The sequence below is a fragment of the Papilio polytes genome, unplaced genomic scaffold (genome assembly GCF_000836215.1).
Source record: "Papilio polytes unplaced genomic scaffold, Ppol_1.0 DF824102.1, whole genome shotgun sequence".
In the NCBI taxonomy this organism is placed as follows: Eukaryota; Metazoa; Arthropoda; class Insecta; order Lepidoptera; family Papilionidae; genus Papilio; species Papilio polytes.
In genome coordinates, this window is record NW_013525102.1 from 709,669 (window position 1) to 732,909 (window position 23,241).

Consider the following 23,241-nt stretch of genomic DNA (forward strand, 5'->3'; position numbering starts at 1 on the left):
TGTTTTTTTGAGAATATTTTGTTTTTGGTGTATTTTGTTTTGTTTTTCGTGTATTTTGTTTGGAAGTCGGTTTTGTTTTTTTATTAATTACGTCTTCTATACCCATCATGAAATACGTTGCAGCACTGCGAGAACTAAACACGGTCCGTCGAACGCAAGTTACGTCAGAATCGACACGTGGAACGACTCCATGAATCAGATTAGATTTAAGTATTCCAGTTGCTATTTTCATATCGGGTCATGCACATCGACGTTAACTCTGCCTGCTAACTCGCTGACATTTAGTTCGTTCAAACGGTGGTAAGCTGACAATGTCGGTCCCAAATCAAGCCATAATAACTGACATAGACAATAATTTAAAATCAAACTTGATTTGTGACAGTGATGCTATACAAAGTTCTTTGTGTGTTATAAAGAAATCATCTCTGGGTGGAAGAGGACTGTTCACTCGGAAGAGAATCGAGAAGGGGAGTTTAATTTTCACTAATAAGGCGCTCGCTATCGGACCAAGAAATTGTGACCTCGATACTACGTTTTGCGCTTACTGTTACAAAACCTGTGAAGACTGCAATTATTGTGAAAAGTGCGGACTAGCAGTGTGCTGCGTAAATTGCGAAACATCTCCTATGCACCTAACAGAATGCATCTTCATCACAACGCATTGGAAGCCAAAGTTCAACGTTACAAAAACAAAGATACTTGGACGAATGCGTATTTATATACAATTATATCAATTGTCCTCACAACTAAAAGAATCGTTACTATTTTATCAACTTGATAATCCTTCTATGTTTTATGAATTAGAATATCTATGTTCAGGTTTCGTTATACCAAATGAACAGATAGAATTTATAAAAATCGTTCACTCGATTCTTAAAATAAACTCGTTTAGAATTCCTACGAACGATAGAGAAAAAACGATACCATTGCGTGGCTTGTTTCCTTTAGCAGCTTTCTTGAATCACAATTGTGTGCCAAATACTAGAAATGTGTTTAAAAATAATAACGTCATGGAAGTATATGCATCAAGAGATATAGAACTTGGAGAAGAGATATTTACCTGTTACACTAATTTCCTTTGGTGTACTCCAGTAAGGCGCTACCAGTTGTACAAATCGAAAAACTTTTGGTGTAAATGTACACGTTGCAAAGATCCATATGAAAAGGGAACAAATCTATCTGCGATAAAATGTTTCGATAAACATTGCACTGGAGCTATTCTTCCCGAAAACCCTATAAATCCATCGTCAGGATGGTTATGTGACACTTGCCGATCTAAAATACCTATTGAAAAAATCAACTCTGCGCAAAATATTGTAGGTAGTCTTGTGAGAATTATTTCAGAAGACAAAGATATTAATCCGAATGGTATAGTCCTAAAACGACTTGAATCATTCTTGCCTCCTTGCAGCCACATATTCGTCGACATACATTTGAGATGGGCCCTTAAGCTCGGATACTTTGAAGGAATGAGTTTATATGGTATTCTGAAATATATCAAATACTTTCTGTCGTATCAGCTTTCAGCTAACATAACTAACATTGACCTTCAAATAATAACAAGTAAACAAATGCGTAAGGCAATGAAATATTTTTAAAGAATGTAATCACTAAGTACACTCCACGGGACTGTCTCTTCAGGTGAGATTTCATGTTGTTATTTTTTAATATTAATTAAATAATAATGAAGTATGTTATTGAAATTACTTTGAAAACTTTCTATCTTTACCATTGAATTTGCTATTTTTAAGAATTATTTTCAACAAATCTAAAAGGGTAAGCTTGTAAATCGTTTAACTACATTAATTTGATATTGTATAAGTTATCATAACTACAAATATAATAAGTACAGCATCAAAAGCCGTCTAACGTTTCTAGGACATATTGTGGTTCTAAGCATGCCAAGGTTTATAAACATTGTGTACCCGTGTTACAGAAATTCAATTAAATTTACATACATATTGCAAGTTACACTCTCAACTTAGATACAACATCTTGTTAGCATAAAATTAACATGTATACTGTTTCTTATTCATTTTAATGTAATTTTCTTTATATGTTCAATGTATACCAATATAAAAGTAATTAAATATTGTATACTTTCAAGAACCTTTACTATAAAGAAGACAAAGATATTCAATTTATTAAAATGGTTGGTATAGAGTTATATTTGAGACCTATTAGACTTTGCAATGTCCAGATTTATAGAGAAGTCATATGTATATGTGAATTTATACCCATGACGTGAGTTCGGTTTCTGCTAGAGGTGAAGAAAGTTTTTAGTAAAGTCATACAACGTGTGAAAAATAAAATCATTACTGTCGCCCCCTCGCACGTAATTACTGCACAACAAACAACATTCATAAACTAACACTTGGAACGAAAATAGTTTAGCGACTGCGTTCTAGAGCGTCGCAAAACTGCGCATTTTCATAAATATATAAACATAAAGAGAAGAACGGAAATTCGTAATGCGTTCACAAGGCCTTGTGTTAATATTAAAGGCGATGTATACCGCATTGTTGCTTAAGTGTACACTCTGTGCTCGGACACACTGCTTGTAGGCAGACGGTGAATAAAATAGTCCGGCATTGTTCGCGAGGGTCAGTCAATCGATTTGTTGACATGGGGGCAGCGGCGAAGAACGCGCGGCCGCACGTCGTCATCAGGTGGATTTGCATACCTGAACCGTTAGTAATGTCAATCATTATCGCCAATAAGTATTGTCAATGCAATATTTACCTTATAGTTTATAGCTTATATTGTTTTCGTGTAATCTTTCATTTACGATCGTGAAATGGCTGCAATTTCTTCCTAATCAATGTTGTTATACTATCATTACCCGTGTATCCGTCCGCATGATATTAAAAAGAAACAAAAGTAAGTAGCCTATGTGTTCTTCCAGACTATCCTCTACATCTGTTCCAAATTTCATCAATACTCGTTAAGCCGTTTAGGCTACAAACGCTAACAAACATCCATCCATCCATCTAAACATTTGCATTTATAATATTAAGTATGAAGTATGATTGCTTAGTTTGAAAATAACGATATTTTTGTCGATTACAACTAGTTTATAAATTATAACAAAATATTTTAACAAAATATAATAATATCTAAAATATTTATGCTTATGTTTATGAGATGTTTGTGTTTCCAGAGCTGTCGGAGTATCGTCTGTCGCTGAAGGAGCAGCTGTGCCGCGACACGCTGCGCACGGCGGCGGCGCTGGGCGCGGGCGACGCGCACCTGCGCGGCCTGTTGCTCTTTCACCTGCACGCCGCGCTAGCCGAGCGCGCCAGGCGGTGCCCCGACCTGTATGACGTAAGCACCTTCTACTTCATAGAATATAATGGTCATGCATTATCCAATCTTACAGCGATTTTAATAACCATCTCAGAAGTTTTATTGACTACATTCTTATTACCACTATTTACAACTAGCTTTCGCCCGCGACTTCATCCGCGTAAAATAAAAAAATAATATAAAACATAGCATATGTTACTCACTGACAACGTAGAGTTTCCTCTTTTTAATATTAGTATAGACATATACTAGACACCAGTAACTATAAACACTTTTTTTTTTAAATTAACATACTTATATGGCGTAACTACAGCAACCGGTACTGAATTATTGCACACACTTTGTAATTTGCATTGCGCAACGGTTCAAAGTTTAGCATTCGTAGAACACGCTTGTTAATGATTTTTATATGAATGCCACACACCTTGTGTGTTTTGAATAATTTAACTAGGGACTAGTACATTTTCTGCAACTGAGAGCAAACTATTGATTGTATTATCTACGCACTATATTTTAATACAAAAGTGTGTTATCTGACCCTAAGAAACTGCAACATTCCTTTAAATAATAGGTAACAATCATATTTCAGGAGCTGAAGTCGGAAATTGAAGCTATTATAGATCAAGCATATACCATATTGCAAGGAGATATTTCTGCGCCCCCAGATTTGGAGCTAAGACACCGTTATCTAGGCCCGGGCAGTGATAAACCACAAGAAGAAAGATTTTTCATACTCGATACCTCAGAAAATCTTTCGGTCTCAATGAAATAATAATAGCAGTTAAATTGAATATTAAATAGTGTCATTTTTTCTTTCAAAGTTGTTAAATCTCGTCGGTTAATTTATCCTGTAATTGAAAAGTTTGCATTTAGAACGAACACGAAAGAGCAGATCTTTCATTACCTTAACAGTATTAACATTCATATTCATTCATATAGAGGTGCGCACACTACTCGATTTTTAATTGTGCAACTAAGCAGTTAAATGGACTGCGAAACAATCGACAATCGCACAAATTGTGCGATTGTTTAGTCAAAGGCGTGCGAACGCTCTCACTATTAAGATTATTTCAAATGTCTTTTTATTTTAGTTCTATTACCAGAAAAATAACTATTCACAATGTATTTTTTTTATTTTACAAGCAAAAATAAATGTCCCACGTATAAAAATTGTTTTTATTTTATTTGGTAACCCATAGAATGTCATCTTAATTGTCAGTGTCACTGTCTTTGTCAAATTCAATTGTCAATGCAGAATTTATGCAAAATGCAGTTTATGATTGGTTCATGAAATTAAATGCAGGCAATGAAAGAACAACGATAATCATAATAGGAAACTGCACTGAACATCGTGTTTTCCACGGGGAATTTTTATAGATTTTGGGGTTTTAATTGTGTTTTTTGTAAATATCTTTGAATTATTAAAGTGCAAAATATCTAAGTTTTTCTATCCTTGGATTCTAAACCCACCTGAATATACTGTAATCTATATCAATGCGAAGTAAAATATGATAAGTGCTATCTTAATAGGACTTAATGTTAATACAACGTATAATCATTGTTGTAAACCGCAAAACGCCCCTCAGTAAGTTCCAACGTATTCATTTCGTACCAAAATTAGTAAACCGCTGCAGATATTCTCATTTCAAAATGTCTCAATGCCAAGCGTTATTGCTCTCTTCCTCTAATTGTCATGGATACTCCATGTTGGAGTTTGCTAAAGAAGAAATATGCAATCTCTTAGAAAAGTAAGTATGAAAATAATATGTTTACTTTTATGAACTTCTATACAATTCCCACTTTTTCTGATTTTTTTATTTCAAGTGTCTTAGCCTATCATTAATTCCAGGAATAATATTGAAGATTTGCTGTTTGTACCTTATGCGCAAAAGAACTATGATGAGTACACAAAAAAAATAACAGAGGTTATAGAACCTTGGGGCTTTTCAGTCTCTGGTTTACATACATATGCAGAACCTATGGAAGCAGTCAATGATGCTCAAGCAATATTCATTGGTGGTGGTAACACTTTTATGTTACTTGACACCCTTTATAGCCATAACTTAGTGTCTCTTATTAGAGAGAGAGTATTTGAAGGGAAATTGGTATACATAGGAAGTAGTGCAGGCACTAATGTGGCTACCACAAGCATCCATACAACTAATGACATGCCTATAATATATCCACCATCTTTTGAAGCCATTGGTTTGGTTCCTTTTAACATCAACCCACACTATATTGATAAGAGTGAAAATGAAACTCATAAAGGTGAGACAAGAGACCAAAGAATTGGTGAATATATGGAGATGCCTCATGCCAAATCAGTTTTAGGATTGAAAGAAGGTTCCATATTACATATTGATGGGGACTGTCTAATATTAAAAGGTGTTGCTGGTGCAGTCTTGTTTGAAAAGTAAGTAAAATCAAAATTAGTTGACAAATAAGAGATAAGGATATATCAACATATTCCATAATAATTGTACATTCATTTAAACATCATTATATTTGCAATAAAACCTTATAATCTTGTTCCAGAGGAGGGAAGAAAACAGAATATAGTACTGGTGATAATGTATCATTTTTATTAGAAGAGTGAAGCTATAGTTATAATACTACATGAGTTTTAAGAGAATTATTATAAATGTTTATTAGAAATCATGTTAATGTAAAGTATACACTATTCTATAAAAATATGAATTTATTTGTCATATATTTTACACTTATAAAGACTTTAAAAAGCATTGCAGGAAAATATGTTTCAATATATTTAGTTTAAATTATGACGGTTTTAAACATTAACTCTATTGCACATTGTTTTGATCTATCACTTCACTCACATCACTCAAGAATTTTCAGTGTACTGACACATTTTCAACACATCAGGAACATTTTAATCCCCACTCGACAAAGTCATTCCGTAAATACTTCATTAAAAACATGATGTAAACAAATTTAATCTTTTTTCGGCCTTTGTCAGCCAGTTACAGGTTCTTGCATCAAAAGAGCTCGTGCTGTATGAAATAGAGACGGCTGTGGAGCCACGCGAGATTGTCCTGTACGTTCAGTAGCTGGTAAATGGCATAAATATCGTCGTAAGGCGAGATCGCGCCTTGCGCTTAAACCACGCGTTATTTCGCAGCCAGATCCAAATAACACAGCACGCTGACGTTTTCTCTTCTCGATGGCGACCTTGAGAAAAATAACGACAATGACTTTTTGTAATTAAAACAGTTAAATGTAACATTACCTAGTATTATATCTATTGTAAATCTATGTTAGGAGTTAATTATTTTTGCATACATTTGTTTTATGAGAATAAGAATATTTTGTGGAAATCATATAACCTACCTGAATGGCAGCAATTGGGTGTAGAGAGTTAACATCTTTAGGAATCTCTTTCTCTAAACTTTCCTCACATTGACCATTTTGTACCGCATCATCGCCATTATTTGAAACTTGTTGATTCTTTTCTGCTTGAATAGACTCTGCATTTTTGTCTAGAATTTTCTGTACTGTGTCTTTGCCAGCCATATGGATAGATAGGCCAATACGAGCAAGCACACGTTCTGGCCGCCAACGGTCTCTAGCCCCGCCAGTGGAAGGTACTTGTTCTCGGCGTCGCGCATCTGCTACTAGGCTTGCCCAATCGACACCCAATGCATCCCCTAAACCAGCTGAAATACAACTTGTATTATTCGCAAGTAGTTAGAAAGATGACTGAAAAGAAACTGATGACGAAATTGAAATCGTTAATTTCAATTTTATTATTTAAAAATGTAACAATTACTAAATAATCAGATATATCTGTTACCTCTTGTTCGTTCTTCTTCTAATTCCCCATCAGATATTTCTTCAAAATCTAAATTGGCAACATCATCATCCTCTTTACCTTCCTGTGATTCTTTTTCTTCACCAGCGCCGCCTGTGTCCTTTATCGATTATAAAAAATTCACATTAAAATTTGCTGCTATTTTTAAAAAAGTACCTTCTACCATATACATTTTATTTTATACCTGAGTAGAGTCTTTTTCAGATCCCTCAGGTTTTGATGTTACTTCATCAGCTGTTTTTTCTGCAAGAATTTGTTCATCTATGTTTTGGTCCAACATCTAATCAACATAAAATATTAATAAGTATCTAAAACTAGGTGCAATCCTAACAAAAGATAATTTCCAAGTCATACTGAACCAAATTGTAAAAATTAAGCAATATTAAGTATTTACAACTTTTTTGAATTCAACTTACATCTTCTCTTTCTAAGATATCGTCAGGATCGTCACTTATTTCACTAAGATCATCTGGCACTGGTTTGTCCTCAACTTCGGTTTCTTCCTGAGTTGATGGAGCGGTTGCTGATGCTGCAGGTGGCAAAGACTCTTTGACTGTAGGTTCAGGATCGTTTCTCTGACCGCGTCGTTTACTGCTGTCATTCCTCCCAAGCTCCATTCGCATTCCACGATTAAAATCTTCTGAAACATAAGGATTATGCATTTAGTCTTTGAAACTTACATCATATTTTGTATTAATTATAAAAACCTAACCATGATGTCTGCCACGGTGTGGCCCTGGAGGATGGCCACGATGATGCCAAACTTCCATGTCAGCATCCTTATCTCCCCATTCAGACATCTAAAATTAAAATTGCTCTGTGACAAATACATGTATATAATGTAATGTAATGTAAAATATATAAAATAGATAATTTTCTAGTCTACAATATATTTTATGTGTTCATACCAATGTGAGGATAAGGACAGCCAAGGAAAATGTGGGAAAGAATAGGACATGAATAGTTTCTTTTTCGATAGTCAATAAGCTCATACTGGTACAGTGTTTTGTAGAGAACATTTGCCTAGGACAAAAAAGAAAGGGAAATAAAATACCTTTAAACTTGTATTGAAATAATGTATTACAAAATACCTGAGGATCATGAATAGGCCAATGTCGCTCCCTACCCCAATCTCCTGGACCACGATAGTCTTCGTTATCCCAATCCTTATGTGGATGTATGTACCCACGTTCGCGATCTATGGACCCAGAACGACCCTCCCACGAATGGTCGTGATGAGGCCGCCGATCGTCATACCCTTGGAAAAATGTAGAATACTGATACAGTAATTACTAACATTAAATAATTTTTCGAAACATTTTCGATTTGTCTTAAAATTAATGATTATGGATAAAGTATAATTACCTATTTCAACTCCTCTGTGATCCATAGATTCACCATAAATTCTTTCTTCATCTTCAGGATAACCTCGAGGAGGCCCAGCCATATCATATCCAGGATCATAATGTCTTTCTCTTCCTTGAATATACCCAGGAGATCTTTCGTCATCTCTTGGCCCTCCATCAAAACGATCATCTAATCTGTCATAGTGTTCCATGTTATGACTATGATCATATTGACGTTCAATGCCCATTTCATAATCGCCAGGTTCTCTTTCTAGACTGTCTAACCTGTCTCTCTTGGTAGACCGATCTCTTTCCAATCTATCTTGTTTTCTTCCACCTCTGTCAGAATGATTATCTTGTCTGTCCTTTGAAGTTGTTGAATTTTTATCACTTTCTATTGTTCTGTTTGAAATTGCTGCAAGGGCAGCTAAACGTTCCTCTGGACGAGGTAGAAGCCTTTCCATAGGTTTATTAGGTTTTTCTAAACCTTTGTCAGATCCACCCCTACCACCTAATCCTCTGTCCCGACCCCTTCTTTTATTATCATCTCTTTTTATATCCTTATTTCTATCTCTTCCCCTATCTTTTCTATCATGCCTGTCTTTATCATCATGTTTATCTTTTCTTCTCTCCAAAGATCTATCTTTATGATCCCGAGTTCTTTCTCTGTCTCTACTTGCAGATCTTTTTCTGTGGCGTTCCACACTAACGTCTCTTCTAATTTGTTTTTTTGGCGATACTGGTCTACTCCTTTCAGAGCTTTCTTTTCTTCTTGGATCTTTTGGGTGTGACCCATGTCGTCGAGGTGATCTTGATCTAGCTTTTTTGGGAGATCGGCTGCGAGCTCTGGTGCGATCTCTGTCTTTTTCACGCTCTTTCTCTCGTTCTTTGTCTCTATCCTTTTCTTTATTTCGATCCCTATCTTTGTCACGGTCTCTTACAGAATGCGGAGAAACACTTCTGTTCCTTTCCCTTCTTACTGGTGATTTGGCATGTTTGGGAGCACTTTTGGTAGCAAGAGTTTTAGTCACAATTGGTGGAGTGCCACCAGCTTTTTTCCCTGGTGAAAGTGACTTCTTTCCTAGCGCTGCCTTTGTCAGTGTCTTTTTCTTTACATCAGTTTTCTTTAGAACTCTGTCATCTTTTTTGACATTAGTCTTTTTTGATTCACTTTTGTCCCTTTTCAAAGAATCATTTTTTATCAATTTCTTTTTAGATGGGGTCTCACAATCAGAGGAAGAACTCGAATTTCTTTTAAGTTTCGTTTTCTTTACTTTTCGCTTAGCATCTCTAAAATAGATTTTAATCAGTAATCAACATCAATAATATGCAACATCTTCAATAACAGTTTGTTTTTGCAATTTTTAGTCAGCTGGACAAATAACTATAACATTTACATAAAAATAAAGCTACTTCTATCAGCAATAACCAAAAAAGAAAGTGATGAAATGTATCGGTTCTTTATTACATTATTTAATTTATTTATTTAACATATACATTATTTTGATTTTATAACATCAGAAAATATTGGTTAACAAAGAGAAATTCAGTTTTGATAATGTTCGAAAATAAAGTCCATTATTCACATTTTTAAAAATTATGATAAATATTGATTTGTATCATTTCTGTATGTTATATTCTATGACTAGAAAAGAAATGCTTTTTCAAATCAGAAACAGGGATGCAAGTCAAATTCACAAAACAGCATTGAGATTCACAGCACATAAGAACAATCAGAATTGTGCCAACAGATTGTTGATTTGTTAATGAAAAATTATCACAAATTCAGTTCTTCAGTAAAAAGTATTACACTCTGAGAGTAATGAATAGAAAACTATATATCTAATAGGAGTGTAAACATATGGCAAATTTATAAATCAAATGTAAATTTAAATATTACCTGCCAGATGAGGATGATGATGACGTACCATCCGAGGACGACGACGAGACGCTTGAGGAACTGGAGCTACGAGACGAGGATGAGCTGGATGCCATCTTTTTCTTATCATTACGCATATCTTTAGTTGAATCCATTTTCAATTGCAATTCTAATTCGCGCTGCAACTGCTGCCTCCTTTTCTCCAATACATCTGTGTCAGCATATTCTAGGTCACTTTGATCCCAATTATCGATCTCTCCATCTGGACTGCGTCCTGTTCTAACTACGACTGTAGAATGCAATCTGCTTTTAGGGTCATCTTTAACTGCATTCTTAAGATCACTATCTTTGTTAGCTGCTCGCTGTTTCGATGGACTTATTAACGTATGCGTAACAGCAAACTTGCAGCCTTTGCCGTAAACGCAACTGCCGTGTTGTGCCCACTGTCTACAATATTCACTTGTTTTTTTACCACTTGTACTAGAAGTTTTTTTGGTCCCAAGGCGCTCAAAAACACTAGGTCTATTTGCTAGGTCCTTTGTTTTCGGTAATTCCACAGTAATTTTTCTTTTTCCTTGTTTTGACATTATAATTGAAAAACATTGGTCTTACCAAGTACACAATTAATTGAGACGAATGCGCATTTACTTTGCCCTATAAAGCTATTTCTATTGTTTACGATTTCATAAGATATATACTATAAGATTATAGATTAATTATTTATTCTATTACGGAAAATGTGTTACTTTAGTACAGAAAAGATTGCCAAAAACACCGACACCGATTCAAACGGCCGCCATTTTAACTTTTTTTTTGTGAGCGAAGAGCAGCGTAAAATGACTAGAGCAGGCCAGCAAATCTTTACTTTCTTAATTTTATTTTTTCGAACAGCAATGAATAACCGAAATAAAGCACAGTGGTAGCCTTATTAAAATAGGAATTTATATCTACAACTACTGCTATAGTTCAAAATAAAGACAAAATCTAGTAAAACTTTTCAAGACATGTGTAATATAAGTTGAATTAGATATATGGCAACATAGTATATACAAATATGTCATCTATGTCCATTGTGCTACGCTGATCTAAAAATGTGATTTTAATAAATAACAGTTTACCATTAACCTTAGTATTCTTTAATGTGGATATACATTTAAATATTACAACATGTAAAAATTGAGTTTTTATTTCTTATCTGTGTTACACAAACCTGCTGTTTGCTATCTGTCCACCCTTTTTGTCAAAAAAAAAACAATCTATGGTTCTGCATCTGTATCTGCGTTCTGTATTTCTATAATTTTTATTTTGCTAAATAATAACAAGCCACTCCATTTTTCTAGTTAGTTTTCAATTGAACTATGTAATTAATAGACAAGTTGATAAATGATCAACTTGAAAGTTAAATAAAAATTAAAATTAAGCTGCTTACAAAACAATCAGTTACAATGCCTTTGCTCGACGGAAAGGAAATCGATATATTTTTTGTAAGTATCATCATCACTGCTATCCAAATGATTGCTATAAAACTTATGAAAATATTGTTTTTGGACAAAAAACTTTTTAGGTTAGGTTCTAATAAATTTCTATTTGAGATTATGGATCTTGTTATGAGCTAATTTTCTATTGTTATAGAGTGAAGAAGATTTACCGTATGAAGAGGAAATATTAAGAAATCCTTACTCGGTCAAACACTGGTTAAGATACATTGAGCACAAGAAGGGTGCACCTAAACATGAAATAAATATGATATATGAAAGAGCTCTAAAAGAACTGCCTGGATCTTTTAAGTTATGGTATAATTATCTGAAAATAAGAAGATCTCAAATAAGAGGTCGCTGTATTACAGACCCTTGTTATGAAGATGTAAACAACTGCTTTGAACGGTCTTTAGTATTTATGCATAAAATGCCAAGAATATGGATGGATTATTGTACATTTTTAACTGATCAATGTAAGATAACAACTACTAGGAAAGCATTCGATTGTGCTTTAAGAGCTCTCCCAATTACACAACATCATAGAATATGGCCTTTATACCTAATATTTTTGAAAAAACATGACATTCCAGAAACAGCAGTCAGAGTTTTTAGAAGATATTTAAAACTTTGTCCTGAAGATACTGAGGAGTATATAGATTATCTTATATCAATAAGTAAATTAGATGAAGCAGCTGTAAAGTTGGCCCATATTGTTAACAATGAAAATTTTCAATCAAAACATGGAAAATCCAATCATCAATTATGGAATGAACTTTGTGAGCTTATTTCTAAAAATCCTGATAAAATTCATTCATTGAATGTAGATGCAATAATAAGAGGTGGGTTGAGAAGATACACAGATCAATTGGGTCATTTATGGAACTCTCTTGCTGATTATTATGTAAGAAGTGGTCTTTTTGAGAGGGCTAGAGACATATATGAGGAAGCTATACAGACTGTAACCACTGTGAGGGATTTCACGCAAGTTTTTGATGCATATGCACAATTTGAAGAACTTAGTTTAAGTAAAAAGATGGAAGAAGTTGCTAAGAAGCCAAATCCTACAGAGGATGATGATATCGACTTAGAATTAAGATTAGCAAGATTTGAATATTTAATGGAGAGGAGACTTCTACTGCTCAATTCTGTTCTTCTTAGACAAAATCCACATAATGTGGCTGAATGGCATAAGAGAGTAAAATTGTATGAAGGGAAACCTCATGAAATTATTGACACTTATACAGAAGCTGTCCAAACAGTTGATCCAAAATTAGCAGTAGGAAAACTGTACACATTGTGGGTGGGTTTTGCAAAATTCTATGAAAGCAATGATCAAATAGAAGATGCAAGATTGATATTTGAAAAAGCAACCCAAGTCCCCTATGCAAAAGTAGATGATTTAGCATCAGTATGGTGTGAATGGGCAGAAATGGAAATAAAACATGAAAATTATGAGGAAGCATTGAAGCTGATGCAAAAAGCCACAGTTTTACCTAGTAGAAAGGTTGCTTATCATGATGATAATGAAACTGTCCAAATGAGGCTATACAAGTCATTGAAAGTTTGGTCTATGTATGCTGACCTTGAAGAGAGTTTTGGCACTTATAAGTCTTGTAAGGCTGTGTATGATCATATCATTGATTTAAAAATAGCAACACCTCAAATCATTATTAATTATGGACTTTTCCTAGAAGAACACAACTATTTCGAAGAGGCATTTAGAGCCTATGAGAAAGGCATTGCCCTTTTTAAATGGCCCAATGTTTATGATATCTGGAACACTTATTTAACTAAATTTTTAAAGAGATATGGTGGATCCAAGCTTGAAAGAGCAAGAGATTTATTTGAACAATGCTTAGAACATTGTCCACCAGAATTTGCAAAAGCAATATTTCTCCTTTATGCAAAATTAGAGGAGGAACATGGGCTCGCCAGGCATGCAATGGCGGTATATGAGCGTGCTACCACAGCAGTGCTTCCTGAGGAAATGTTTGAAATGTTCAACATTTATATAAAGAAAGCTGCTGAAATATATGGGGTGCCTAAAACACGACAAATATATGAAAAAGCTATTGAAACTCTTCCAGAGGAAAGAGCGAGGGAGATGTGTGTACGTTTTGCAGAAATGGAAACTCGTTTGGGTGAAATTGATAGAGCCAGGGCCATATATTCTCACTGCAGTCAAATGTGTGATCCGAGGATAACATCTGAATTCTGGAATACTTGGAAAGAATTTGAAGTAAGACATGGAAATGAGGATACCATGAGAGAAATGCTTCGAATTAAGAGAAGTGTACAAGCCACATATAACACCCAAGTTAACATGATGTCTGCTCAAATGTTGAGTTCTGCAGCACAAGCAGCAGGTACAGTTTCTGATCTGGCACCGGGTATAAAGGATGGTATGAGAATGTTAGAAGCAAAAGCGGCTGAAATGGCTGTCCAGAGTAAAGGAGGTAATATATTATTTGTTCGTGGTGAAACCCAGGGTCTCAAGGAAAGTGGAGATAAGGTTCTAAATCCAGATGAAATTGATATTGATGAAGATGAAGATGAAGAAAATAGTGGAGATGAGGAAATAGCGCCAGTTCAGAAGAAAGAAATACCAGCTGCTGTATTTGGAGGTCTAGCGCCTGGAAAAGATTAATAATGAAAATAAATTGAATTTAATAAATTAAAGCTATTTTATTTTATAAAATTATACACATGAAATTACAGAGTTTACATTCAATTCACACATGGTTAACATATTTTTCAAGCATCTAGCGAATATGAAGTTATCCTTTTCATATTTGGCAGTATTTGTTTAAAAATTGTGAGATTTAATAACCATACATGCACTGCATTGTGCTGTTTTTTATTTTTGTGTGCCTATTTTTACAAGTCACAATGTTAGATGAAAAATTTAACATTTCTAATAGCAATATTCAATCAGTCCATAATCATAATTAATTTTTGTATTTCAACATCCATATAAACACTTTTCTCATTTTGTTTTCAGTACAATTGGTTTTTGTTTTTTTCCCATTATAACTGTAACTATTAAAAGGGCTCAAACATGCTATAATCAGATTGATAAATTGCCAAGAAGCGAAATTGTACATATTTAAGACTTGTTAAATTAAAATATTTTTACGTTTATATGCTGCAAATAATGAATGTTAGCTGTATTGTATGTAAAAGCACCATTGTATCATTCAAATTCTTTTTAATAAATGCAGGCTTATTTATAACCCAGCCGATTCTATACTGAATTAAATATGCCAATGAATACTTAGATATGGGATAATTATTTTTACAACTAAATTAAACTGTAATGAAAAATATCTATGTAAGTATGAAATTAAAGAAAAGACTGACCTTTTTTGGCTATTTATAAATCCTTGTACCATGTATCTTCAAGTTATATAAACATGAAATTAATCAACTGATTACCTGTATCTTTAACATAAAATAACATTGATTTGAGCAATTAATAAAGAAATTTACATACAAACATGAATAAAAACATGTGTACCATAAATCAAAACTGTACATTTATATGCAAAAAATGAAGAAATGCTTAAACTGTCAACAAAATTAAATAATGTCTCTGGGTGCTGTGATGAAATGTAGACAATTTGAATACATATTTTGTGCGTTGTCGGCAAATCTGGCCACTCTAATTTCATTATGCACTCCCCCAAACATAATGAGTTCACCATTACCTTTAACTAAAGAATACATGACTAATTCTTCAGGAGCACCATTCATATCTCCCAATCGGGGACATAACCAAGAGACGTAATTCATACAGTTGCCATTAAGAACTGTAGATATATCAAGTACATGCATTGTCAGTGTGTTTCGTTTTATTGGTGGCTGTCTATACATAACATCCGGCCTTTCTGCAGCCGGTGGATAGGGTTCTAATCGGTTTTCTAAATGTGCTATTTGTCTTTGATTTATCAGATCATTTTCATGTGGTGTATTATTTGATGTATCACAAGCAAATGCTGCCATTCTGTATTTGTTAGCTTCTTGTAGTTGTCTGACTATTTTCAGTCCTTTATTCTGTAAAGAGAAACAGATAAAACTAGATAGCTAACTAATATGCCAAAGTTTAGATAGATCGATGTTTATAAGTGTCACCTGAATAGCTCAATGGATCCCCATGAAATTTGGCATAGATGTAGTTTAGTAGAATGCATAAAGTTCTTACTTTTACTTAACTAAAATTCTGCACAGGCAGAGTCACGAACAAAAGCTAGTTTATTACAAAAACTAAAATGAATTCTGTTTCATAAATCTTACCTTAGTTTTATTCTTTCTCATTGCTTCCTTTTTATTTAAATCAATAACATTATTGTTAAGCTTCAAATCGGAACTAGGTCCAGCAGCATAATTTATTTCTTGACTAGTAACATTGTTTGCAATGACTTTTTCCTTTTCTTGTTCATTACTAGGACCTGCCATAGGCTCATTACTAACGTTGGCAGAAGCTTGTCTAGATACAGGTTGTCTAGGCAGTACTCCTCGTCTTCCATTTATATTTTGATCCCGGTCTAAAGGTCTTTGCAGACTTTGCTCGATTCGAACAGAAACTGGTGCATTTTCTGGCCTATTTAAAGCAGACAGTCTTACAGCAGAAGTAACCAATGGTTTTGCCCCATTCCAACCATGTCTACTCCTACTGAGGCTTACAACCATGTCTCCAACTCTACATGCAGGGTTGCACCATATATTAGCAGATGCCCACTCTTTATTTTTAACTGCAATTTCTTTCCATGTCCATGTAGGACCTTGCATGGTCAAGATCCAACAATCACTATAAACGAAACGGTTGTGCAATGTTTGTATTCCACCTAGAAGCATCAGTCTTTCAGAATCCAGAGTAATTAGTGATTGAGCATAGCGTGGAGAGGGTCGTGGCTTGGTTGTTTGTTGCTTCCTCCAATTGAATGTGGTTATATCAAGTACCCAGACATCATTTGAACATTGCATTTGGTAATTTTGGGCTGCAGACATGACTAACCCTCCAAATACAATCATCTCATCTCCCCTGATACAAGCTGAGTGGCCTGCCATGGGGGGTGGTGGGTTTGTGGCAGTTATCAAAATCCATTTATTTGTAGTCACACAATATAAATGAATATCATTGAACATAGTGATATTTTGATAGTATTGCGAGAGAGAGGGATATGTCCATCCTCCAAAAACAATAAGACAATCTTGATAATGGACCATTGATGTGTATGCCTTGGGCACAGGATAAGTCCCAGTTGCTAAAGGTCTTATCCAACTTCTTTTAGATAAGTCAAACATCCAGAGATCATTAAATGAAGTGGAATTTGTGGTACATCCACCAAATACGTACATATTATTCTTCAGAATACAAGCTGAATGAGAAAATCTTTTTGTTATGGTGGGCCCAATATCAGTACAGGTGACATTTTTCCACAATATATTAAACTCAGCAACAGCTTTGATTAGCTTTATGGATGTCTTACGCAATACATCTGAAAAAAATTAAACCAATGTGAAAATACATCTCAAAAATGGTTTCGTAAATGTTAATGTACAAAAAAGATTTGTAAATGAGAAGACAATACCAGACGTCACTTACTTTGAGCACAACCACACCATCTCTTGCAGACGGTCATACAATTTTGCAGGTCTTTATACGGAGGTAGAAAGCTCAAAATAAACTCCAAAACTTCATCGGGAAGGTCTTCGATTGTTGTTGATAGTGTTTCATGTTCCCATGACTGTTGCATTAGTTCCATTTTGTCTTGGAGTGTTCCTATTAATTAAATCACAATTTATCATTCATCCATATCATTGAGAAATGAATATGTTACGGATTATTAAACTGTAAAAGAACGTTGACTGTTAAAAACAATAGGTGGTTCCCACCGATTTTAAAACATTGTCTTTCTTGCACATCGTGAAAATGTCATAAATAGATTTATGTCAAATTGTCAGAAGATAATCGCGGAATTTTGACGTTCCACTATATTTTATGATCATGCGCAGTAATTTAATACAAAAGATATTAACCAAATCAAATATAGGTATTTCACTAATTACAAATGCGAAAAATAAAAATCCGTTTTACCTATGCAGCAAATTCTCATTTTCTTGGTCTTGTATCAGACTGGTTAATCAGTCGCACATTTTTTACAGGGTAATCTTTTATTTGATGCATCAAATTTAATAAATTGCGCCGAAGGCATATTAAGATTAATTTTTATTCAAGTAGAGTTAAAATTTAAGTAGTAAGTAAAAGTTATGATTATTTCTAACTCTTCATATCTTACAATTAAGTAAATTATTTTCGGACGATTGTTCACCTTTCCCCGCGAATGTTTAAAAGAAGTTTTGTTATTGTATAATAAAGCAAGATTAATATAATTTTAGTGATTTACATGCGATGTAAATGATCAAATATGTATGTTACAATTATTCCAAGATGAGTTTTAAAGAAAAGAACATTAAAATAATCTTATAATGTTATGTCATGTCGATAATTTGACAGATAACCTGAAAAAGAACTGTGTAAATGTAAATAGTGGTAAAAGTGAATGTTTATAAATTAAAAACTATTAATAATGCAACACCTAATACAAGCCAGTCCAATATTTGACAAATTGAAACATTTACAACAAGCATTGTCATACAGAATTCATCTTTCAACATCACAAAAGGTGATAATTTTGTTGTGTGGTTAAACAGCTGACCTTGTATTTTTTTTTCAAAACTCTTATAAAATTGAGAAAAAATGGATTGGCATTTTTTTTTAATTTCATCCTATTCTTATAATGTAGCAAGTGTTACAGCTGAAATAAACAAGTTTATCACTTGTTAACAACAGATTTATTCAAAAATATTCGAAAAAACTGTCATGGAGTAGCCTTAAAGCTTTATATTGTTCAAATGATAAGATAATAGTGAATATTAATAAGATACTAGTATGGATGAAAATAATTTCTCTCCGACTCTTAATATTTTCTTTAAACTTTAGGTTGTGTTATGGAGCATAGGTGTGGTTGGTACAAGTGCTGTTGTGGTAGGAGTGTTATCCAGATACCTCGCCAGGAGACGTGCGAAACCCATCCTCAATCCGAGAATTCAGAGGGCACTTAATAAAAGAATTTCAAGAATGCGAAGTCCAAATGGAGGTAATTTATAAACATTTAATTGTACTGCAATATCTCCCAGGCCGGTTCCTACTTTCATAAATTTATTTTGTATTTGATTCTTATTCTTTACATTGATGTATGCAGTTATTTGGTGTTTTAAGTTACCTTTTCCTTGTTTCAGGGATGGGATCAGCTGCTAGCAGCTGTGGCCGGAGTAGTCCCCTTGGGTTCAGTGAACGTCTCTCTATGGCATCAGGATCTGTTGGTTCCGGTGGTGGTGATGCAGCGCCGCTGTCACCGCAGCAGTTAGGTGTTATGGGTAAGTACTACAAATAATATTTTTTTTATCTATTTAAATAAGGTCTTATTCTAAAAGTTTTACCAACTATTAACTACAAAAAGTTTTAAAACTGACCATGGTACAGCGCCATCTATGGTTGAATAGCTTGTTCTTTTAAAATAAAAATGTCGGGTTGCGTTGTTTTATTTTTAGAAAAGGTTTTTTAGTGCGTATTGATATGCACATATTTAATTCATGCATATAGGTAGGGTCAAATATAGTTCAATGCTTGTAGGGGTTAAAGCAAACTTTAAAAATTGATTAACGGCGTTTGGTTAAATAAAAATTTTTGCAGCGCCATCTATTGATGAGTAGTTAAAAGGGGAAGACAATAGTGTTTTACACTGTTTAGTTAATTTATGGTGTACAGTACAGATGGCAATTATTAATATAAATCAAATCAGTTTTTAAAACATTTTACTTCAAATCATTGAAAGATATTTTTAAATTAACCAACTAACTCGTTTTAACACACTTTATCTTTTCATTTTTTCTTTGCCGGCCTGCAATGACTTACATTGCATTTAAGTCATTTTAAGAAATTCTACTAATGAAACATTTGAAAATAGTGTTCTAATTTTAATGTTTTACATACATATGAAAATATAATATTTTTTTTATTATTAAATTCATAATTTTGTCTTCGATCTTGTCGTCTTTTATGTTATTGATAGACATGGCTCGTTGGTCTAGGGGTATGATTCTCGCTTTGGGTGCGAGAGGTCCCGGGTTCAAATCCCGGACGAGCCCTGTCTTTTGTTTTTTCACTTAACATAATTAAATTTTTTTTAAGAATAAATTATTGCACAATTTTAAACTTGTATATAAAAGTCAAAGAGGTACCTGCAATGTAGCCGTCTTGAAAGTATCTCATTGCCGTTTGTTCTTTGGCGTCATTGCTACCTGCAATCTCATCGCAGTGCCAATCGCAACTTTTCTTTTTTAAAATAGAGCAATGGAACCATACCCTTATCAAGATGCTACGCGATGTGGCCTATTTTCAAACAATAGGGCGGTAGGTTCAGCAGGGCTCCGTTCTTTAGAATTCCTTGCACGTTTGCGACCTACTGACACAAGGAGATATCTGTAATCACATGGCACGACTTGTAAATTGCAAGGAACGAGCATGTTTTACAACTCTGTTCTCTCTTCGGTGTTAGTAAACTATGTGTAGGTATAAAAACTTCTTTTTTTTAAAATTCCGTTTGTTAGTATATTAGTGTCGTTATTTTTATTGTATATTATAATTTCTATTATTATTAACTCTATATATTTTTTTAATACGTAAAAGATATAATGAACGCAATAATGTTACGTGTAAGACGTGACTACTAATTTCAATAGTGTAGGTACCGGCTCGTTGGTCTAGGGGTATGATTTTCGCTTAGGGTGCGAGAGGTCCCGGGTTCAAATCCCGGACGAGCCCAATGTTTTTGTATTTTTTTTTAAAGTATTGATTCTTAATTAATTGAAACAAATAAAAATCATGACATTGTAGTATATGCCTCAAAAACATTTGCATATTATTCTTATACTTCAACATTTTTAACGTAATGAATTTGTGAACGTTTTTTTAAATCAAAATACGAACTAACTTCTTGCTTTAAATTATTCTTAAATGTAATTAATAAATTAGTTCTTTAAAATAACTAAGATTAAATTTCAGATAGGGATAAACAAATATCGAGATTTATCTACAATGTAGTTTAAAATTCTTGATTCCGTAACGACATAAGTTGATACAATGTTTGTCGGAATTCGATATTTCGTGTCGTAGCTGTAGATTTCCACTGTAGTCATTCCAGTAAAAATGTATTGCTATCTCAGCTTTCTTAAACATAATGTAAGGGATGCCAGATTCATTTAGTACGAGAGTGAAAGCAATGGAAATCCACGATTACATAGAGTTACGTCATGCTCCCTTGGGGTTACCGATTCTTTCTAACGAACCAACTGTAAACATTTCTTCGAACAGGGAAAGTTAAGCGAAGTCTTTTCCTGGGGCGTGTCTTTCGCCAGTTATCCTCAACCTTTTATAAAAAATTAACTTCGTTTGGTCACAATCTGAAAACTAGTGGAAGTATTTTTAAATCAGTATTAGGCATCATCTTTAGTTGACGTTAGTTAATATTCTAGACTAAAATATAATTGAATAGCTATGTCATTGAAGAATAGATTCAATTGATCTGTAACTAATTAATCTCCAATTAATTGCACTTTTAGAGATTTGAATTGAGTTGCGAGTGCATCTCACTCGTCGAAGGGTTTCATATCCCGTGTTAGGAGCATACCGCATCGCACAGCACCGCACCCTACTGTCGGTAATAATTAAAACTCTTCCAGTCGCGTAGCTCTAAGCTAGACTCCACTGAAATGTCGCCACAAAGGGAAGGGAGCGTCGCGGAATCGCGGGTGAAAGGAACACTTCCTGTTCGTACAACTCAAAGTGTATGCTTATATCGTCAAGTGTAAGAAATTGAAGATTTCTAAAGCTACATTTATAATGATTGATGTTGGGACTTTGTATTTTGAATGTATGGAGTTTATTATTTTTGAATAACAGGTTTAATGATATGCAGACACAAAGTGGTTGGGTATTTATCGGTGAGTGTACATAGGCTATACTTTTTTATAATTTTCAAATTTCACGCAGACGAAGTCGCGAGCAACAGCTAGTTTGAGATAAAATGAATGTGCTGCATTACCCGTGGATTAATGTATATGACCAGCTTACTCTGAGATTACCGAAATGATTTACCTATGAAGAAATATCCCTCTTTGACCGACTTCCCAAAAGAAGGAGGTACTCAATTGTCTATTTTTTTTTTATGTTACGGCATAACTTCGCCGCTAGTGGACCGATTTTGATTCTTTGTTTACTTCAAAGTTGGATAACTGTTTTTTTCTTATTCAAGCGTACATCGTATCGCTTACGATAAGAGTTCTTTCCTGTTCTAATAAAGGGCTTAACAAAACCTGGCGTGCAAACGACTTCTAAATTAAAGAACACCGTCACTAAACTCCCTACCTTCTTACCACAGTCACGAAACTGAACGACTTAGTAGAGTTTTATGACGATACTGTGAACTATCGATGTGCAGTAGAAACTTCTCCCTTGGAATAATTTTATTCATACTAAAGTGCGTTTCCATTGCCTACAAAGAAATGTAGAAAACAGTAATTTTAGCAATGAAACCAACAGTTAGATATTTGCTATTTTTTGCAATGTCAGTTGCAGTAGCCTTGTGTCAAGTGAAAGAAAAAATAATTTTACTCGAATCTTTTGATGTTCACTGAATACTAGCGCATTTTGTCTTCAAGGATAATTTTTTTCTTATCTATATTTCTATACTAATAATATAACGAAGAATGATTTGTATTTTTGGATATTTTTATATATTTAAATAACTCAAAAACTACTAGTGGGATTTTAAAAATTCACCGTTAGGAGGGTAATTTATCTGTTAGTAACATAGTCTAAATTTTTTATTATTTTAAATTCCACGAGGACGAAGTCGCGAGCCACAGCTAGTGTGCTATAAGAATGTTTTGTGTTAAACAATCTCTGTACACTTCGAAATGGCTGGAAAGTAATTTATATTTTGGTGGAATATTAATAAAACGCAAGTCACGATGAAGAATGAAAAAGATTTACAAAGCAATGAATTTCGTAACTGTCTGTGATATTACAGAATCGAAATCAGAAGCTTTATTTGTATAAATAGATCAATGGTTTAGAAACATTGATAGGCGAGGTTCTAAATTAATTTATTGATTAATAAAGCTGACTGGTAAATATTTCTGGCACCGATTGCGTTTTAGTGACGTCATCCGTGGTTTTTTTATATAACAAAAACTTTTTAATAAAAAAACAAAACCGACTTCCAAACAAAATACACTAAAAACAAAACAAAATGCACTAAAAACAAAACAAAATACACC

At 33.9% G+C, this 23,241-nt stretch overlaps 7 protein-coding genes and 2 non-coding genes across 11 annotated transcripts in view; 7 read left to right on the forward strand and 2 right to left on the reverse strand.

Annotated features, from left to right (window-relative positions):
• LOC106099920 overlaps window positions 1-4,120 on the forward strand; it is an 8,163-nt gene extending 4,043 nt beyond the window's left edge. The window contains exons 2-3 of the mRNA XM_013278611.1: window positions 3,161-3,324; window positions 3,896-4,120. Of these exons, the coding sequence (XP_013134065.1) occupies window positions 3,161-3,324; window positions 3,896-4,078 (347 nt within the window). The 3' untranslated portion in view covers window positions 4,079-4,120. The remainder of the gene's footprint in view (window positions 1-3,160; window positions 3,325-3,895) is intronic.
• LOC106099921 lies at window positions 94-1,687 on the forward strand. Its single transcript, XM_013278612.1, has one exon. The coding sequence runs from the start codon at window positions 312-314 to the stop codon at window positions 1,596-1,598; it is 1,287 nt and encodes a 428-aa protein (XP_013134066.1). The 5' UTR covers window positions 94-311; the 3' UTR covers window positions 1,599-1,687.
• A 429-nt stretch (window positions 4,121-4,549) lies between the features above and the next one.
• On the forward strand, window positions 4,550-6,049 carry LOC106099729 (probable alpha-aspartyl dipeptidase). Of its 2 annotated transcripts, none has more exons than XM_013278357.1 (3): window positions 4,550-5,054; window positions 5,156-5,719; window positions 5,842-6,049. In XM_013278357.1, the coding sequence occupies exons 1-3, from the start codon at window positions 4,843-4,845 to the stop codon at window positions 5,900-5,902; spliced, it is 837 nt and encodes a 278-aa protein (XP_013133811.1). In that variant the 5' UTR covers window positions 4,550-4,842; the 3' UTR covers window positions 5,903-6,049. The 2 variants fall into 2 exon arrangements, with proteins under 2 accessions (XP_013133811.1, XP_013133812.1); XM_013278358.1 differs by having other exon boundaries at window positions 4,550-4,891.
• On the reverse strand, window positions 5,987-11,175 carry LOC106099728 (zinc finger CCCH domain-containing protein 13-like). Of its 2 annotated transcripts, none has more exons than XM_013278356.1 (9): window positions 10,382-11,175; window positions 8,501-9,771; window positions 8,227-8,393; window positions 7,848-7,935; window positions 7,552-7,772; window positions 7,320-7,415; window positions 7,118-7,235; window positions 6,655-6,980; window positions 5,987-6,495 (listed from the first exon to the last, which is right to left on the reverse strand). In XM_013278356.1, the coding sequence occupies exons 1-9, from the start codon at window positions 10,945-10,947 to the stop codon at window positions 6,280-6,282; spliced, it is 3,069 nt and encodes a 1,022-aa protein (XP_013133810.1). In that variant the 5' UTR covers window positions 10,948-11,175; the 3' UTR covers window positions 5,987-6,279. The 2 variants fall into 2 exon arrangements, with proteins under 2 accessions (XP_013133810.1, XP_013133809.1); XM_013278355.1 differs by having other exon boundaries at window positions 7,552-7,775; window positions 10,382-11,174.
• Window positions 11,176-11,606: 431 nt separating this feature from the next.
• LOC106099713 (pre-mRNA-splicing factor SYF1) lies at window positions 11,607-14,517 on the forward strand. The gene is made up of 2 exons (XM_013278331.1): window positions 11,607-11,844; window positions 11,993-14,517. Exons 1-2 carry the CDS (start codon window positions 11,806-11,808, stop codon window positions 14,483-14,485), a joined length of 2,532 nt encoding a protein of 843 aa, XP_013133785.1. The 5' UTR covers window positions 11,607-11,805; the 3' UTR covers window positions 14,486-14,517.
• A 191-nt stretch (window positions 14,518-14,708) lies between these two features.
• Window positions 14,709-17,797, reverse strand: LOC106099714 (F-box only protein 42). The gene is made up of 3 exons (XM_013278332.1): window positions 17,444-17,797; window positions 16,132-17,336; window positions 14,709-15,891 (listed from the first exon to the last, which is right to left on the reverse strand). The coding sequence occupies exons 1-3, from the start codon at window positions 17,601-17,603 to the stop codon at window positions 15,418-15,420; spliced, it is 1,839 nt and encodes a 612-aa protein (XP_013133786.1). The 5' UTR covers window positions 17,604-17,797; the 3' UTR covers window positions 14,709-15,417.
• A 571-nt stretch (window positions 17,798-18,368) lies between these two features.
• LOC106099651 (protein FAM73B) overlaps window positions 18,369-23,241 on the forward strand; it is a 50,332-nt gene continuing 45,459 nt past the window's right edge. The window contains exons 1-3 of the mRNA XM_013278250.1: window positions 18,369-18,524; window positions 18,842-18,998; window positions 19,141-19,278. Of these exons, the coding sequence (XP_013133704.1) occupies window positions 18,429-18,524; window positions 18,842-18,998; window positions 19,141-19,278 (391 nt within the window). The 5' untranslated portion in view covers window positions 18,369-18,428. The remainder of the gene's footprint in view (window positions 18,525-18,841; window positions 18,999-19,140; window positions 19,279-23,241) is intronic.
• Trnap-ugg lies at window positions 19,978-20,049 on the forward strand. The gene has a single exon. It is a non-coding gene; the product is annotated as a tRNA-Pro (tRNA).
• Trnap-agg lies at window positions 20,654-20,725 on the forward strand. Its single transcript has one exon. It is a non-coding gene; the product is annotated as a tRNA-Pro (tRNA).